Source organism: Branchiostoma lanceolatum, chromosome 1 (assembly GCF_035083965.1).
Source record: "Branchiostoma lanceolatum isolate klBraLanc5 chromosome 1, klBraLanc5.hap2, whole genome shotgun sequence".
In the NCBI taxonomy this organism is placed as follows: Eukaryota; Metazoa; Chordata; class Leptocardii; order Amphioxiformes; family Branchiostomatidae; genus Branchiostoma; species Branchiostoma lanceolatum.
In genome coordinates this window covers 39,203,118-39,218,366 of record NC_089722.1, presented here as the reverse complement: position 1 = coordinate 39,218,366, position 15,249 = coordinate 39,203,118, and the positions used below count along the sequence as shown (strand labels likewise).

Below are 15,249 nucleotides of genomic sequence, written 5' to 3'. Positions count from 1 at the left end.
TGAAACTCACTGTGTGTACCAAAGTAAAAACATTCCTCTGAGATTGGGTTTTCATCATCGATGTTGTTTTTCCAATCTAGCATTTTTGAATTTTTTATTCCGTTAACCAAGAAAATAAATTGATGTGGCCTAAGCATTAGGTGTTTAACCCACTTTCCTTCTGACAAGTGTTTGTCTTATGGAAGGTTTTTATGTCTGACTACTTCTACTACTTTTCCAGCACGATGACGATGGATGAACTGTTGAAGTCCCTGACTCAGAAGTGTAAGATAGAGTGTGAGGAGGCACACAGACAACTCATCTGTGCTCTTAACGGTCTGGCTGGGATTCACATCATCAAGGAAGAGGTGAGGGAACCCTAGTCAGTTAACTTCTGTTTAAGGGAAAGATAGATGTTTAACACTTAACTTGTAATGTAGAATATAAACAATTATAGACTTAATCTCTGTGCCCAGAAGCAGCAGAGAAGAAATGTGCTGAAAAGCATTTTCTTCCATCGTTTACAAAGTTAACAACCGGGAATAAAGTACAGTCAAACCTGTATTAGCGGTCACCTTTGCATAGCGGCCACCTGCCCATAGAGGTCACTTTTTGTCGGTCCCTTGGATTTTTCCCATTGACATAAGCATTAAGAATTAGGCTATAGCGGCCACCTGTCCAACGCGGTCGCGGCCAGACGATTTTCGGTCCCGCCAGTACAGTAACACTGCCGATAACGGCCACGGTGCACCGATAGAGGCCGTATCGCCACCGCACGCCAGCTTCAAAATCTTCATTTTTTCACGTAGTTATCAAATTTATGTGGATTCAACTGGATAGGATAATAATAAAGAAAACCAGAATGTTTTATCTTCGTTAGAAAATCCATGGTTTGGCGCGAAGTCAAGTATAAAATTTTTCTTCACGATCTCACATGGCTTGAGTTTGTACATCGTGGCAAAATTGACCATTTCTGTGCATTTCGACTGGACAAATATTACGGCAGCTTTTTGGAAAATACAACCCGCACATGTACCTGATGCGGTTAGTTCGCGAAATGTTTGAATGTCGGCCCAATTTCCGTTTTCCCCGGGAATTCATTCAAATTGTGCTCAAAACGTGTTTCGCGCAATTTTCAAAATGGCGCCGATAGGTAGCAGCATAAAGGTCAACGGAAGACATTACTGTTACGGAGGTATAATGTGCTAAATTTATTTTGCTGCAAAGTATCACTGAGGATAATAACTAAACCAAAAGCTTCAAAATGAATGTGGATAGTATTACTATGATCATGATGTAGCATTTGGGCTGTTGCAATTGTTTGAAAAGAAAAAAAAGCCCTCAAAAGAGCGACCTTCTTCTGAGTACCCTATTAGCATAATGGTAGAAGCTGATCAACACAAGCCACGCGGGAACCGAACCACCACAACAACAGACTAGTAAGTAAAATTGTCGCCACGATGTTATGTTTGAAAACGGTCGAAAACAAACAGTAAGTGGCAACTGAGCAACATGTATTTTGTTCTTAACTAACTAGGTGGCATTTTGCTGCGAAGGACTTTGTTTCATATGATTAGAACTCGTTGGTGACGCGTGTGCCTGCGGCGAAGCAGTCGCGAAGGATCTAGAGTAGAGTATGGCGATACTGGTCTGTTCAAACATGAAGCTCGAGCAAGCCATTGGTTTTGGAGTTGGCAGAAACAATCATTCTTTTTTCAAGCCCATGATAGAAGTAAAAGAACAACAATCGAACTTCTAAAATGTGCCTTACCTATGCAATGTTTACATGTGTACTGTACGGTGAATAAATGTATCTCAGTGGGTACTGAAAACATGTGTCACTCGTGGTCAATTAATCGACATTTTCTCCATAGCGGCCACCTGTCCTTAGCGGCCAGTTTTGGCCAGTCCCTTGAGTGACCGCTATAGACAGGTTTGACTGTATTTGAATAGATCATAAAAGATAAAAGCCTACATTTGGCAATTCAATGCATTCAATACCTTCCTACATGCTAAATGATACTAGTATGACATAAATGATACTAGTATGACATTGATTTTTAGAAAAATTGGGCATAGGTTACCCGGCTGGCTCCTATCCGGGGGCCACGGTGCCTCAAGTTCAACAAGTGAAAAAATACACAATGGTATTTTCAACTTGGAACAAGGCAAGTGATGATTCACATGACCATTTGCGATGACATTAAAAATGACATAAGCTTTAGTGATATATTGGGATTTTCAAAAAAATTGGGCATAGGTTCCACGGCTGGCCCCTATCCGGGGGCCACGGTGCCTCAAGTTCTACAAGTTGAAAAATACACAATGGTATTTTTTACTTGGAACAAGGCAAGTAATGATTCACATAACACTGAATGATAAATGAATAGATAACTCTATATATATAAAACTTATCTATTGGTTTCATGACCAAAACAAATAAAGTCAAATTCCATAATTTGAAACTTCACTGCTGGCATCAAGTTCAACATTTTTACAGGCATTTTTTTAACCCCCACCCTCTGTCTACAAACCATCCAAAATACTTTAATATCCTTGAAATTCTTGCTCAATAGTATCAAAAATTATCTGCTTGTGCCGGCCCAGTCAAATATCTTCGGACCCTTTGAAACGCGCAGTTCAAATTTCGCGCGTCAGACCGCGCGGCGCCGCCATCCAATGACAGGCCGACCGCATGGAGAAAGCTTTGCTATGCATTATAGACCGCAGCAGAATGAAACTAGCACCATAAGGACGGGCAGATCATGAGCTGTGAGATGATACCGGTAACAAAAAGAAATTTAATATTTTTGGGGATAAAACTCCACTTGAATTGATTCATTGATTTTTGATCGAAAAAAAATCATCGATTGAACAGGTGTAAACATGAGCGCAGGAAACAGGCTTGTCATTCTGCTGCGGTCTAAAAACATCATGGCGGCCCGCCAGAAGCGCACGGCCGCTAGCGCTCACTTTCGTCGGCAATTTCTGGCGTTTGAAACATTTTACAAATCAAACAAATACATCACAAAGGAGAGAAACTTATATCCTTTATTTCTATGGGTAATTTTGCCACAAGGAACGGATAGTTTTTGTACCGCGGGCGTTGGAACATGATAGAAAATTCACCGACGATTTTCGCGGTAGGGTTGGAATACCTAAATATTTTCAGCTTACCGCTTAGTTCTGCAGCCATTATCCTGGCGCAGGTCTTAATTTTTTATTGTCGCACCGTGCGACCGTGATTTTAAATCTAGTCGCATTCTAAAAAAACTGGTCGCATACATGTTGTATGCGAGTCGCACTCACGAGCGCTGCTAATACCTATAGTAACTGTAACGTTATATTGGTGAGTGATTTTTTAAAAATCTTCTGTCAAAACTCAGAAGCAGAAGAGATGCTACGTTAACTTTATATTTTTAGTCCTTGCCACAGTACCCAGAAGTGGTAGAGATGTACCAAGACATACTTAGATCTTTACATTATATTGTCATAACTGGCTTTTATTAGAAAGTGATAATATGTTAATCTGTTATTGCTACTGTACCCAGAAGCAGCAGAGACTGAAGTACCAGCTTGAAGACATGCTTTGATCTTTTAACTCTATTTGTTGTAACTTGCTTTTGTTAGAAATCAATGATCGTAGCTTTGGGACAACGACAGCGTCGAGACGGAATTCAACCAGTTTTTACTTTATTTGTCTTCCTCAAGAATCTTTTATTAGAAAGTTTGATATGTTGATCTGTCTTTGCCATAGTACTGTAAATGCAGAAATGTTCGCGGTGGTTTTACGTTTTATGTTTGCGTTTTTTTGCTGTGAACTTTCAGCTCGAACTTAAAACCCCCGTGAAACTCTTTGCCCACCTATGACTGTACCGCTACTATTGTTTCAAACGCGAACTTAAAACTCCATTTTCTCCCTAACACAAAATAAAAACCTGACGCAAACTTAAATGCATTTACAGTACCCAGAAGCTATAGAGAAGTACCGTGAGGTTCTGAGGTCTGTTCAGGAACACGAGGGAAGACTGAAGACCGACAAGCTCCAGCGGCTTCACACCTTACACAACCTAGCCGGGGTGCTACAGAGGAAACTACCCGGAGTGGCACCTACTCTCAGGGACGACCAACTGCTGAAACAGGTTTGTTGTCTGTTTGTTTGTTTGTTTATTTTCTGGTTTATTGAATCTACAGTATGGCTTCACACACTACACAACCTGGCCGATGTGCTACAAAGGCAACTCCCCAGGGTGGCACCTACACTCTGAAATGGTCAGCTAATGAAACAGGTAAATGTTTGTTTGTTTGCTGTTTTTTTTGCTGAAGCTAACACTTAACAATGTTGATGTTTTTGTCCTCTTCAGGCTGAGGAGCTGAAGTTGTACTACATGCAGAAGTCCCTGGACAAGATCCACAGCTCACAGCAGACTCTGTTACCCATACAGCAGAAGGTAACATGATCGGACCTTTAAATACAATTGTTAGTCTAAGAGTTGTTTAATACAACTGTTAGAGCTGTTAGCAAACAATCTTCTTCACACAAAATCAGTACATTATGATATACATGAATGTGACAATGGACTCTACATACTCTAGGGTATTACTCTAGCTACGGAATGGAACGATCCAACACAACGTGAACCTAGCTATAGCTACATGCTACCTCTGTCAACTTTGGGTTCCGGGTCGGAGTTCAATTGTGACCGGGGGTTGGGTCATTACCCGGTAATCTGCCGGAAGTGCGTGGTCGTCACCCTGATTTCTGCCCGAGATTGCTTGGTGATGGTTTTAGCTGTGTATGAATATTTTGAATCTTCTGAAAAGCCCGTGAGTTGTAGTATTTTTGGGCGCGGTGCAGTTGGTTCGCTATCGAAGCCTTTTTTGTATTAGTCCGCGGGAACGGTGATGCGGTTTTCTCGCCTGATGACCCAAATAGCATCGTTTTTAATGCATTTTCACCGAATTTGCGTCATCGGAGATTGCGAAAAAGTTATCACATGACTTTTTTATTTTTTTCATTTTTCAGAGACACCATTTACTAAGCTTTCTCAGCATATATGCCGTGACCCCAGGAAAACTCGTTTTTTCCGAGCAGGTTCGATCAAAAAAGTGTAAAAAAATGATAATTTTCGGATGCCAAATTTACATTTTACTATGGTTTCTACCCAAAATAAAGGGCAATACCGATAAATACATCGGAAAACAGCTCCAGAAAACCGCTTTTCGACCATGTGATTACATTTTCCGTCCTACTTTTCTCGGCGGAATTGTAGCCCGTCGACCTGAGGGTGTCGGCCTACATACGAAATCGCAAAAAAACTCCGGTCCGAGACCTTTGGTTCAACCCACATCCGGGACCTCTCTGTCCTGTCTAGGTCTCCTCTTACAGTTCTTCACTAGGTGTCATACTACAGTTCTACGCTATCATTACCACCTGCCGATGTATGCTGATCGTCTGTCACCTTCCTCAATAAATCTCTAAAAGGAATTAGATTGATAGAGAAGTTGGAAATCTAAGCTTTTAACCTTGGATTTTATCTTGTTCTGTTTTTTCTTTCTCAGACTAGTTTACTAGCTCGTACTTACTGGTTGCTGGTTAAAAGTTTGTTGTTGTATTTTCCCTGCAGGTTCAGCAGCTGCGTAGGAAACTGCAGCCCGGCACGCCGTGGTGGATGGACGCCCTGCAGTCGGCCATCTACTGGGGCAAGGACGAGGACCTGGCCGAGAGGATACGCAACGAACTGTCCGGCGACAGGGACCCAGACGCTACCAGTATTGTCAACAAGTGAGTTGGAAACTTTACCAAGGCACTTGTTGGAAACTTTACTACTAAAGGTTCCTTTTGAAGGGAAATGTACTGTTTTTTTCTGCCTTTTCTGTTCTGTTTTATCAGAGAGGAACCTCAGTTGGTTCCAATATTGTATGGCAACTTAGCCTGGGTACCATCCTCTGTGGAAACCACTGGCTCAATTGTTTTGCTTGCTAACCACAGATTAGCAATCTACTTTACACAAAACCAGCTGTATATTATTATGATATCATAACCAGCTGCCGATGCATGCTGACTGTCTGTCACCTTCCTCAATAATTCTCAATAGGTCTACAGAAAATGGTATCCAGGTTAAGGGCAACTGCTGTAAAATGAATAAATATGAAATAAAGAGTGGCTCAAAGTTGTGTTTTTTTGTATCATTTTGCTATTGGGTAAGGTTGACGTTTGTGTTAACTTGTCATTTTACTGTATGTCATCATCATCATCGGTCGACCCCGGGGGGGGGGGGTCCTTGCACAACTTCCGACCACACCAGTCTATCTGCCATGGCTACACTTAGGTCTTCCATGTGAATTGAGGTGTCTTCATGCATCCAGACAATATGAAGCCGCAAGGGAGACAATAAATATTCTTACTGTATGTAACACTTGATCAACCTTAGGCTAGCAGCATTTAATACAATTTGAAACAAAACGACTCCACCACCAGGTTCCGTGATCTGAGAGGACTGCAGTTCCTTCTGACCTCCCAGCTGGAGAACCTGCAGCAGTCCCATACTGCGGTCTGCACAGCTGTCAATCATCTGAGTCAGGAACCCACTCAGCAGATCATCCAATCAGCAGTGGAGTGTCATCTCAGGCCAGAAAAGGGGGAGGAACTACACACGTACGTTTGTTCTCTGGAACTCTTAAAGTCTAGATTAATCTCCAAGCAGATGTTGGGAGGCGAAATCTATTTTTTTTCTCGATGCCTGTTCCTGTCAGGGAGGCAGTCTGTAACAGAAATGGACTGCCCAGAAAGCATAGTGATTTTGCCTCCAGACGTCTGCTTGGAGATTAACCAAAGATGACCTAGATGGCATATACCTTTCCTGCACAGCACTTCAAAACTGCAATGGGGCCAAAAATTCAATTATTTCCTGTTTTGTCAATTGCAATGTCTACCTTTTAAAGATTGTATTTTACCTAGTGTGATGTGACGGTTATAGCATTTGGATAAGAGCCAATAGGTCCCAGGGTTTGATTCTCTGACATGCCCCAATGTTGTACCCTTGGGAAAGGCACTTTACGCGACATTTCCTAACTTGACGGTGGAGCGACAACCACCGAACCTCCCAAATAATTTGTCTAAAGCGTGTCAAAGAATACACTCGGATTTGGTTCACCAATGCGCTAAGATGTGCACATTTGCTACCAAGAACCATTCATTTTTTACTTTTAAAAGATTCTTTTATTTTACCCAGCACTGATCATCACTAAGCATTTATTCAATGAAGTCTTAGAGTTTAAACAAGATTTCTGTACACAAAGAAAAGCTGCAAGTTTTCGATCCATCCCTGTGATCCCCCGAAAGATGAGATGATCCAAAGCCTGACATAAAAATTAACCTGTTCAAAAGTGACATCAGCAGGAGGTCAAAGGTGCCCGGGAATAGGTTTTGGCTTCGGGTAATTTCAAGGTCTCGGACCAGAGTTTTTTTATTATTTTGTATCTAGGCCAACACCCTCAGGTCGATAGGCTACAATTCCACCAAGAAAAGTAGGACGGAAAATGTAATCATATCGGCAAAAAGCAGTTTTCTGCTGCTTTCCGATGTATTTATCGGTATTGTCCGTTGTCCCTTTATTTTGGGTAGAAACCATAGTAAAATGTAAATTTTGGACCCGAAAATTATCATTTTTTACACTTTTTTCTATCGAACCTGCTTGGAAAAAACAGTTTTTCCTGGGGTCACGTCAAACATGTATATGCTGAGAAAGCTAAGTAAATAGTGTCTCTGAAAAATGAAAAAAAATAAAAAAGGCAGATTACCGTGTCACGACCCTATCCCTGGTCAGATTTGAACTCCGACCCGGAACCTCAACTTGACGAGAATCAGAGGATCGATCCAAACTTTAAGCTTGTTGGTAAGCGCTTTATTTTGTGTGCAGAAATGTTCATTACCATCACAGATGGACTTTCATTCAAAAACGTTCACTTATTTTTTTAACAGGTGTGAGTTCTGCAAAGCTGATGACTTGTTCCTGGAGTACGAATCAAGGCTCTTCTCCTTCACAGCAAAGTACGTAAAACATGTATTTTATTGAAAAAAATGTAGAATATCCTTAAATAGTTTCATCAGGTTGGTAAGTCACTGAATAAAAAAGACTCTTTTTACACAACCAAGAGATTTATTCCACCGACGTTTCGGTGACCATCTGTCACCTTCTTCAAGGCAATTCTGACTGGTTCACATAGCAATGCAGCACATGTGTTGCAGCTTATACATATTAATGAGATGTAATCCCAAATGCATTTTACACTTACCGCATAGTGATGTCATCCCCTGTGATTGCACCAGTCAGAATTGCCTTGAAGAAGGTGACAGATGCTGTTGCACTGCGTGCCTGCGAAGCAGGACTGGTGTGTTACACTGATCAGGCTGTCCATGAGCTGTATTGTACAGCTTCTCTGCTCTAGTGTGCTGTGAATCACTCCTGTAAAGCATCCCACTTAAAGTAAACTGACTTTGCCTTGTACATCGGTTTTGGTTGTTGATTGGGGCATGAATGTTGATGAAAATTTGTTGTCCTTCAACTGTCAGGCTGTCCATGAGCTGTTTTGTACAGCATGTGAGGTGTGCTGTCCTAACTCTCAGGCTGTTCATGAGCTGTTTTGTACAGCATGTGAGGTGTGCTGCCCTAACTCTCAGGCTGTTCATGAGCTGTTTTGTACAGCATGTGAGGTGTGCTGTCCTAACTCTCAGGCTGTCCATGAGCTGTTTTGTACAGCATGTGAGGTTTGCTGTCCTAACTCTCAGGCTGTCCATGAGCTGTTTTGTACAGCATGTGAGGTGTGCTGTCCTAACTCTCAGGCTGTCCATGAGCTGTGTTGTACAGCTTCTCTGCTCTAGTGTGCTGTGAACCACTCCTGTACAGCATCCCACTTACACTGGGAATCTCCTTTCCTTCGTCCACTCCATAGGGACCCCTGCTTTCTCTTATTGATGGGTGGTCTCTCTCGTTGACTGGTTGTTTAACGTTCGTTGCCTGTTGGATATTTGTCAGTGACGTATAACCATGGCCTCTCTCATAGTTTGGTTGGATGGTTTCCGGTGTTGGCCGTAACTGGCCCTCTGATTGGGTGATTGGTTGTTTGACATTTGTTGCCTGTTGGTTACTGATATTTGTCAGTGACGTATAACAATGGTCTCTCTCATGGTTTGGTTTGATGTTTGTCTGTTTTGGCAGTGACTGGCCCTTTGATTGGATGACTGGTATTTTGACGTCTGTTGCGCGTTGGTTATTTGTCAGTGACGTATAACCATGGCCTCTCTCATTTTTTGGTTTGATTTTTGCCTGTGTTGGCATTGACTGGCCCTTTGATTGGGTGACTGGTCTTTTGATGTTTGTTGCTCGTTGGTTATTTGTCAATGACGTATAACCATGACCTCTGTCATAGTTTGGTTGGATGGTTTCCGGTGTTGGCCGTAACTGGCCCTCTAATTGGGTGACTGGTCTTTTGACATTTGTTGCACGTTGGTTATTTGTCAGTGACGTATAACCATGGCCTCTCTCAAAGTTTGGTTTGATGTTGGCCTGTGTTGGCAGTGACTGGACTTCTGATTGGGTGACTGGTTTTTTGACATCTGCTGCCTTTGGGTTAGTGGTATTTGTCAGTGACGTATAACCTGCCCCTGTACAGCCTCTTGTAGGTCGTGGTAGATCAGTGTTGACTGGTGCACTTGGCTTGATCTTATAGTCATCACCTTGCTCTTGATTGTCAATGCAGGTTTTAGGACATGGCTGAATCAGTGGCCCTGGGTCTCCATCATGGGTCACTGCATATGGCTGAAGCTGTGGCCCTGGGTCTTCATCATGGGTCACTGCATATGGCTGAAGCTGTGGCCCTGGGTCTTCATCGTGGGTCACTGCATATGGCTGAAGCTGTGGCCCAGGGTCTTCATCGTAGGTAACTGCATAGGGCTGAAGCTGTGGCCCTGGGTCTTCATCGTGGGTCACTGCATATGGCTGAAGTTGTGGCCCTGGGTCTTCATCATGGGTCACTGCATATGGCTGCAGCTGTGGCCCTGGGTCTTCATCATGGGTCACTGCATATGGCTGAAGCTGTGGCCCTGGGTCTTCATCATGGGTAACTGCATATGGCTGCAGCTGTGGCCCTGGGTCTTCATCGTGGGTCACGGAATATGGCTGAAGTTGTGGCCCTGGGTCTTCATCATGGGTAACTGCATATGGCTGAAGCTGTGGCCCTGGGTCTTCATCGTGGGTCACGGAATATGGCTGAAGCTGTGGCCCTGGGTCTTCATTGATGGTAGTCGTTGCGTACGGCGCAAGCTTGCCGTTTTTCCCTTTCCCTGACACATCCATGTATGACACAGCATACGGCTCAATGTCATCATTGTCCTCTTGATCTGAGGGCTGGATGTGAGCAAAGGAAGTCGTTGCGTACGGTGCAAGCTTGCCGGTTTTCCCTTTCCCTGACACATCCATGTATGACACAGCATACGGCTCAATGTCATCATTGTCCTCTAGATCTTGATCTGAGGGCTGGATGTGAGCAAAGGAAGTCGTTGCGTACGGTGCAAGCTTGCCGTTTTTCCCTTTCCCTGACACATCCATGTATGACACAGCATACGGCTCAATGTCATCATTGTCCTCTTGATCTGAGGGCTGGATGTGAGCAAAGGAAGTCGTTGCGTACGGTGCAAGCTTGCCGTTTTTCCCTTTCCCTGACACATCCATGTATGACACAGCGTACGGCTCAATGCCATCACTGTCCTCTGATGTCTGGTTCTGAGCAGGTGTTGGTCGCCTCCCTGTTGCTGAGGCTCTGTTTGATGCTCCTAGTCTGACCGAGTTTGAGTGGACAACAGCGTACGGCTCAATCTTATCGCTTCCATCTGTTTCAGCAGGTGCATTGTGACAGGCCAAACCTGTGCCACGACAGCGGTTGTACAAGTAGACGACAACCACTGATGCCAACACAAGGAGGAGGGGCACAACAGCAGCAGTGATGATGGCGTTGACATGGCGACTGTCATTATCCTCAGTGAAGATCGGGCCGCCGACAAGTGTGACAATGTTGATCCCAGTCGTATGCGCAAAACCTTGCATGTTGTGAGTGTGTGGCATCTCCATGGAAATGGTGTTGTTGTACAGACTCATGTTGAAGGTACGAGGAGCTGTTGTGATGGACGTGATCCTCTGTCGTGACTTGTCCGTGACGGTCTGACAGATATCCTTCCTCATGGTGGTGAGGAGAATTCCACGCAGGTCAGCAGGTGATGCACACTTAAGGATGTTCCGAGCAGAAATGTGGTCCAGGTCTGGTAGGTTGCAGATGAACCACGTTAGATTCCCGTCACAGTTCAGCTCGTTGCCCGTTATCATAAGACGTAGATTCTTATTCTGACTCAGACGCTGTACTTGGCTGTCGATCGTGGTGATGTGGTTTTTTACCAGGCTTGCAACGACCAGTGCTTTAGGCGGCAGGAGTGCATCAACAGGCACGGAACGCAGGCGGTTCTGGGCCAAGTGCAACCAGGCAAGGCGAGGCAGGCCACGGAATGCATGCTGGGATATTGTGGAAATGGCGTTCTGTTGAAGTTTCAAGTTTACTACTTTCTCAAGCCCCTGGAAGGTGTCAGGTTCTGAGGATAAAGAAAGAGAAAATTATATTGTGACGTAAGTGATGATAATAGAATTATGACGGCAAATATCAAAAACTTGTCACTCCAGGAGGTCAAACCAGCCATTTCTAGGTGACAAACGCTTTCTGCCAGCAATCTGACATATTTTAGAAAGTACAGATTATTCAACACGTTCAGTGGATTAAAATTTGAGATTGATTTGATTGACATATAAGAAATTTGGCATAATTTAGCACTTCATGTGGAATGTCTTAAACATTAATGCAACAAAAGCAATATAATTGTGGTACTTTAGGCCACACCAATGTAATTTCTTGGTTAACAGATTTTTTTTTAAATTCTAGCAAAAAAAAATCATCATGAAAACAGAAGGCTGGGGTGAAAACTTGCACCAGACCCTGTTCACTCCCTGAAATTGTCTGCACCAAAGTACAAACTTTCCTCTGAGATTCTGTTTTCATGTTGATTTTGCAATCAAGCATTTTTAAATTCTGTTAACCAAGAAATTAAAATGGTGTGGCCTTAGTCCTTCTTTTGTACATATTATTTCATAGTAGATTAATTACTTAGAAAATCCTGAATCACAGTATTTCATCACTAACGCAATTAATATCATGCTCTGTCATGCAATGCTTAGTACTACAGGTATTTTAAAGTGATTCTTGAAATCATAATTTTGAACGTACCAAGACTGGAGATGCGGTTGTCATCAAGGTAAAGGTCTTCCACCAATGGGAGGCCTTGGAAAGCCCCCGGCTTCACGTTTGAAACGTTTGACTCTTGGATGTGAAGGAACTCCACTTCCACGCCGTTGGGGAAAGACCGCTCCGGAATCGTAGAAGAACGGAGATGCTTGATGAAGATCGATACCGTGGCTTTGTCGAAGTCGGTTGGTATGGCGTCGAGACATGCGGGGAAGCTGTACGCTCCTCCATATCCAGCCCAGCTGCAGGAGGACCCCGCCCAGCTTTCATCTGGACAGTGGCAGATGACCTGCCTTTGTTGCTGCCATCCAACTTCATCGGAGTGACAGCTGTCAGGGCACCGTAATGCTGCTGCGAACATGAAAAGTAGAGGATTTGAAACCGTGAGTAAGAAGTAAAGCAGTGCCTTGTTTCCTGCCATCTTGTCCACTGATATGTGACTGTTAATATGTTGGCTGGTTCTAGACTAAGTAATTTATACATTTCATTTGTCCCTTAGGTATGTGGTTTCATCTTGTACATCCTTTTAACTGCTCGATAGTTTTGAATATTGATCCAACATTCATCAAAACCTCAGAACCGGTGAGACTCACTTCAATCTGGACTGTGGCAGAATATTCAGGGCTTGAAATTCCTTTCTTTGAATAGAAAATTGCACTGGAACACCAAACCTAAAACTTTGGTGAACAGAAAAACTATTGGAGGTAAAACAAATGAACGCAAAATCTAAAGCTAACTTCAAAATTATAGACAAGTACTAGTAGAAAGCACCTCCCTGCCAGTCACCACTGAGATGACCAGCAAAGCGCTCTGCAAGTTGAAGTGCAACATGAAGTTTGGGAAATTTGTTAGTAGTTTAAAGGAAGGTGAAAGCAGTCTTATCCCCCGAAAATCAAATTTTGTGTGGAGTTTTGTTATGTTTTTCAAGGTAAGCATATTTTCTTTTGAAACACTAAAAGCAACAAGTTAGAGTGATGTGGCTTTTCATGAATTTCCCACTAAAAATGGACTGGCCATGCATGGACAATATCATTTTTAAAAACCTGTTGGCATATACAGGTCTTACTTATCATATTATGAACTATGACATGTATGATGATCATTATAGGTATACATGCACACTCAGCACACAATGTAAAAATGAAATGAAATAGGTGAATCTTAAATCAAAACAAATTGTCGTTTACTAAAAAATTTATAACCTGACTCATTTATTGAATGGGTAGTTGGATTCACCGGTCATTCACCTTTGGTTTCAACAAACTGTTTTTTTTATACAAATATTATATTCAACACTTCAGCGAAAGGTCTAGAAATTAAGCATACCACTTCCCAGTGGCATCTCTTTTATCCAAGCTCTCAGTCCTTAAGAGGAAATACATGGCATACATGTAGGACAGAGGAAGGTATATCAAAAGAATTCCTTCTCCGTAAGTGCGTGTGTGTGTGAGACTCATTTTTCTGGATATAATTAACACAGCTTGCTTGTCCTGTTCCTTATACTACCCTAAGTGTTGATTTGTGTACCGTAACTTAATTTTAGCTACTTTAAGTGTCTCTAGTCAACCGCTAAAATTTCATCAGTGCAAATATTTCGACAGTGATGTTTGTTCTCACAATTAAAATTACATGTAAATGCTACGGACTACTCAATCAATATGTTAAACTTTGTGATATTGCAATATTCACTTTATTTATGATAACTTAAATTATATAACTACATGTAATTAAGTCTTTTTAGTAAAAATAAAGATATTGTGATCTAGTCCGGGTAGGAGCCCCAGTAGTAATTGGATGGCACCAAGGCTTTAAGATTTGTTGATAAACAAATCAGCGACCACCTCTACATAAGGACCACCTGGTCATTGTGATCATTGACACAATGAGCATTACGGATACTGTATATAATGACCACCTATCCGCATGGACCAGATTTTGTCAGAGTGGTCTTCTTGGGCTGCAGTTTGACTGCATTGTGATCTAAGTACTTGAACAAGGAGGATTTGTTGACGCACAGAGCAACCTGTACAAATGACCACCTCTACATAAGGACCACATGGCCACTTTTTCCATTTACACAATAATTTAAGAATCTTGTTTATTACTACTTATTAAAATTACTGTGGTCTTCTTGTAAATGTTTGACTTAAAGTTTATGAAGGTTACACATCTAACATGCAATTGTGACTCAAATGTAAATCATGATTTACATTTGAGTGACATCTGCGTAGTATTACGATCCTTACAAGTTAGTGACTTTGACATGTTCAACCATTTTTCAAGTTAGATATATTCAGTAAGTATTAATTCATTCTTGCCAGTTCAATCTAGTGTAGCTGAAGAAAAGACTATTCTGAGTGATGGATATCATTTAGAAGTAAACCTCCGAATTTTATCCAGTACTGTTGTAGAGTTTGAAATGTCTTTACAATAAATGATATTGACTTTATGTTCTTCCCAATCTTCTAGACGTCTGGAAGACATGGTGGCGGAGGAGGAGGAGAACCCGGAGCGTCAGGTGACCAGGAGAGGCGTCTGGGCGCAGAGCGAGACGGAGAAGTGTCTTAAGATCGTCCTGAGCTTCTGTAAGTCCAGCCGTCTGGAGGAGCAGTGGGTGGAGGAGGGCAACATGCAGGTGGAGCTGTTTGAACAGCTCAGGAGAGAGTACAAGGTAACAAGACTGGAGTTTAAAAAACAACTTGGCGATGGGTGGTTATGTTTGAATAGCTCAGGAGTACAAGGTAACAATTTGAAATTAAAGAAAAGTGCATTTAAAAACATTGGCAATGGTTGGATATGTTCAAACAGTGCAGGAGTACAGGTAGCAAGAGTGGACTTAAAAACACTTTGGCAATAGGTCTGGTTATGTTTGAATAGCTCAGGAGAGTGTAGAGGTAACAAGTGGTTTGTAAAAATCAGGTTAAC

At 42.4% G+C, this 15,249-nt stretch overlaps 1 protein-coding gene across 2 annotated transcripts in view; it reads left to right on the top strand.

The window, feature by feature from the left end:
• The window catches only part of LOC136422520 (E3 ubiquitin-protein ligase SHPRH-like), a 46,155-nt gene that overhangs the window by 21,784 nt on the left and 9,122 nt on the right, over positions 1–15,249 (top strand). For both annotated transcript variants that reach the window (XM_066410295.1, XM_066410302.1), the window contains exons 14-20: positions 221–347; positions 3,945–4,121; positions 4,344–4,430; positions 5,607–5,764; positions 6,461–6,637; positions 7,964–8,032; positions 14,794–14,995. In XM_066410295.1, coding sequence (XP_066266392.1) covers positions 221–347; positions 3,945–4,121; positions 4,344–4,430; positions 5,607–5,764; positions 6,461–6,637; positions 7,964–8,032; positions 14,794–14,995 — 997 coding nt within the window. The remainder of the gene's footprint in view (positions 1–220; positions 348–3,944; positions 4,122–4,343; positions 4,431–5,606; positions 5,765–6,460; positions 6,638–7,963; positions 8,033–14,793; positions 14,996–15,249) is intronic.